The 3650-nt window shown below is 54.2% G+C and overlaps 1 protein-coding gene across 1 annotated transcript; it reads left to right on the top strand.

Annotated features, from left to right (window-relative positions):
* Positions 1-258: 258 nt before the first annotated feature.
* SLITRK5 (SLIT and NTRK like family member 5) lies at positions 259-3150 on the top strand. The gene has a single exon (XM_075491968.1). It carries the CDS (start codon positions 259-261, stop codon positions 3148-3150), a length of 2892 nt encoding a protein of 963 aa, XP_075348083.1.
* The last annotated feature ends 500 nt before the right edge of the window (positions 3151-3650 follow it).

Genomic DNA, 3650 nt, shown 5'->3' with positions numbered 1-3650 from the left:
CTACTGTGACCTCACCTTTTTAAACACCACAGTCATTTGACTCACTAGGAGTTGCCCATCAACCTTTTAATCAATGCATGTCATCCAGTTTTCGAAAGTGTGGGAATTAGAAGTGACAGGAGGGTTTTTTTTGTTTGATTAACAATCCATTCTCTACCCCACTGAAGATACATATAAACTTTGTGTCCATTTTAAATTTTATGGGGCTGTGCTATTATGCTGCTTTCTTTTTTTCTCCTTACCCTTACAGGAAATAAAATGTACGCTTGCTGCTCTACAGTAACTTTGGAACAGGACCTCAACAAAAAAATGCATATCTGGATGCTGCAGACGATCGCATTTGCTTTAACATCGCTAGTCCTTTCGTGGGCAGAAAGCATTGAGTATTATGGGGAAATCTGTGATAATGCATGTCCTTGTGAGGAGAAGGACAGCATCTTAACAGTGAGCTGTGAAAACAGAGGGATCATCAGCCTTTTTGAGATCAGTCCACCAAGGTTCCCTGTCTACCACCTCTTGTTGTCTGGTAACCTTTTGAACAGACTGTACCCAAACCAGTTTGTCAATTACACGGGGGCTTCCATTTTGCATCTGGGAAGCAATGACATACAAGACATCGAAACGGGGGCCTTTCATGGTCTGAGAGGTTTAAGGAGGCTGCACCTGAACAACAACAAGCTGGAACTTTTACGAGATGACACTTTCCTTGGGCTAGAGAGTTTGGAATACCTACAGGTCGATTATAATTATATTAGCATCATTGAACCTAATGCCTTCAGCAAACTGCATTTGCTGCAGGTGCTGATTCTCAATGATAACCTCCTCTCCAGTTTGCCCAACAACCTTTTCCGTTTTGTGCCCTTAACTCACCTGGACCTGAGGGGTAACCGGTTGAAGCTGTTGCCCTATGTGGGCCTTTTGCAGCACATGGATAAAGTGGTGGAGCTGCAGCTGGAGGAAAACCCCTGGAATTGTTCCTGTGAGTTGATTGCTCTAAAGGATTGGCTGGACAGTATCTCCTACTCTGCTCTGGTGGGAGATGTGGTTTGTGAGACCCCTTTCCGCTTACATGGTCGAGACTTGGATGAAGTCTCCAAGCAGGAGCTTTGCCCCAGGAGGCTCATCTCGGATTATGAAATGAGACCGCAGACACCATTGAGCACCACAGGGTATTTCCACACTACCCCGGCTTCGGTCAACTCCGTGGCCACTTCTTCTTCAGCTGTTTACAAATCCCCCTTGAAGCCCCCCAAAGGGACCCGCCAACCCAACAAGACGAGGGTGCGCCCCACCTCCCGCCTGCCCTCAAAAGACCTGGGATACAGCAACTACGGCCCCAGCATTGCCTACCAGACCAAATCCCCGGTGCCTTTGGAGTGTCCTACTGCCTGCACTTGCAACTTGCAGATTTCTGACCTGGGCCTCAATGTCAATTGTCAGGAGAGGAAGATTGAGAGCATTTCTGAACTGCAGCCCAAACCCTATAATCCCAAGAAGATGTATCTGACGGAAAACTACATTGCTCTGGTACGCAGGGCAGATTTTGTGGATGCTACTGGTCTGGATTTGCTGCACCTGGGCAATAATCGGATCTCGGTCATTCAGGACCGGGCTTTTGGGGATTTAACTAATTTGCGAAGGCTGTACCTGAATGGGAACCGGATCGAGCGGCTGAGCCCGGAGCTGTTCTATGGGCTGCAAAGCCTGCAGTACCTCTTCCTGCAGTACAACGTCATTCGGGAGATAGAGGCAGGCACCTTTGAACCTGTCCCCAACCTTCAGCTCTTGTTTTTGAACAACAATCTGCTGAGGTCTTTGCCGGGGAACATTTTTTCTCGTCTGTCTCTCTACAGGCTGAGCCTGCGGAGCAACCACTTCTCCTACCTGCCAGTGAGCGGGGTGCTGGACCAGCTGAAATCCCTGCTGCAGATCGACCTGCACGAGAACCCCTGGGACTGCACCTGCGACGTGGTGGGCATGAAGCTGTGGCTGGAGCAGCTCAACACCGGTGTCCTGGTGGACCAGGTTATCTGCGAGTCCCCTAAGAAGTTTGCCCAGAGCGACATGCGGGCCGTCCGGGCGGAGCTGCTGTGCCCCGACTACTCGGACATCGTCGTCTCCACGCCCACGCCGTCCCCGGGCCAGCTGCCGGCCAGGACCACCCCCTCCTCCTCCACCGTGCGCCTCAACGGCACGGCGGCGGCGGGCGGCTCTGCGCCCGCGGGCAGCGCCGGCGGCAGCAGCTCCTCGGTGCCGCTCTCGGTGCTCATCCTCAGTCTGCTGCTCGTCTTCATCATGTCCGTCTTCGTGGCGGCGGGGCTCTTCGTGCTGGTGATGAAGCGGCGCAAGAAGGGCCAGGGTGACCACGCCAGCGCCAACAACTCCGACGTGAGCTCCTTCAACATGCAGTACAGCGTCTACAGCGGCGGCCACCACCACCACCACCACCACCCCCACCTCCAGCAGCACCCGCCCCACCGCGGCGGCGGCGGAGGGGGCGGTGGCGGGGGGGGCGCGGCGCTGCCCAAAGTGAAGACCCCCGCCGGCCACGTCTACGAGTACATCCCGCACCCCCTGGGCCACATGTGCAAAAACCCCATCTACCGCTCCCGGGAGGGCAACGCGGGCGAGGATTACAAAGACCTCCACGAGCTCAAGGTCACCTACAGCAGCCACCCCCTGCAACCCGGCGGGGGCGCGCCGCCGCCCCCGCCGCCCCCGCCGCCGCCGGCGCCCGGCGGGGAGGATGCGCCCGTGCGCAGCCCCGCGTACAGCGTGAGCACCATCGAGCCGCGGGAGGAGCTGCTCTCCCCGGTGCAAGACGCCGATCGCTTTTACCGGGGCATTTTGGAGCCCGACAAACACTCCCCCTCCTCCACGCTGGGCACACCCGGCTCCACCCTCCCCGACTACCCCAAGCTCCCCGCCGCCTACACCTACTCCCCCAACTATGACCTTAGGCGTGCCCACCAGTACTTGCACCCGGGGCCGGGGGACGGCAGGCTCCGGGAGACGGTGCTCTACAGCCCCCCGAGTACTGTCTATGTAGAGCCCAACAGGAACGAGTACTTGGAGCTAAAAGCAAAACTAAACGCAGAGCCGGACTACCTCGAAGTGCTGGAAAAACAGACCACATTCAGCCAGTTCTGAGAAACAGCCCCCCCCGCCGCCCCCCCGCCAACCATAGCAGCTCCTTCTCTAGAGTATTTGTATTTAACAACCACACGCAAAACAAAGAAACGTAAATGCTGACCTCCCCCCCACCTCGCCCTCCTCCTTTTTGCCCCCTTTAATTCATTTTATTGTAGGGTGAAGTGCCTTGGCACAGGATTTTTCAGCTTCGGGGAATGATTCTGAAAGGGTGTGCTGTTTATTTTACTTTCTTTTCGGTTGTGTTTTTTTCTTCTTTTTTTTTTTTTTCTTTTACTGTGTTTGGAATTAGGAAAACACCTATTGTGTAAACTGGGCACAACACTGGATTGTGCATGTGCCCGTTTGTGCTTGGGGAAGGTGGCAGGAGGGTTTTGTCAGGTCACATTCAGGTTACAAGTACAAAAGTCATGGTCACTTTTTTTTTTGTACAGACATTGTTTAATTTTGTTTTCTTTCTGGTGGAAGAGTACAGCGCACATTTTCCCTTTTTAGCCATG

Source organism: Mycteria americana, chromosome 1 (genome assembly GCF_035582795.1).
Source record: "Mycteria americana isolate JAX WOST 10 ecotype Jacksonville Zoo and Gardens chromosome 1, USCA_MyAme_1.0, whole genome shotgun sequence".
NCBI classification, from domain to species: Eukaryota; Metazoa; Chordata; class Aves; order Ciconiiformes; family Ciconiidae; genus Mycteria; species Mycteria americana.
Note: the sequence above shows the minus strand (reverse complement) of the source record. Positions and strands in the feature narration are given on the sequence as shown.

Bases quoted from the DNA above. Each gene is read 5' to 3' on its own strand.
- SLITRK5 (XM_075491968.1), top strand. From the start codon at position 259: ATGTACGCTTGCTGCTCTACAGTAACTTTGGAACAGGACCTCAACAAA.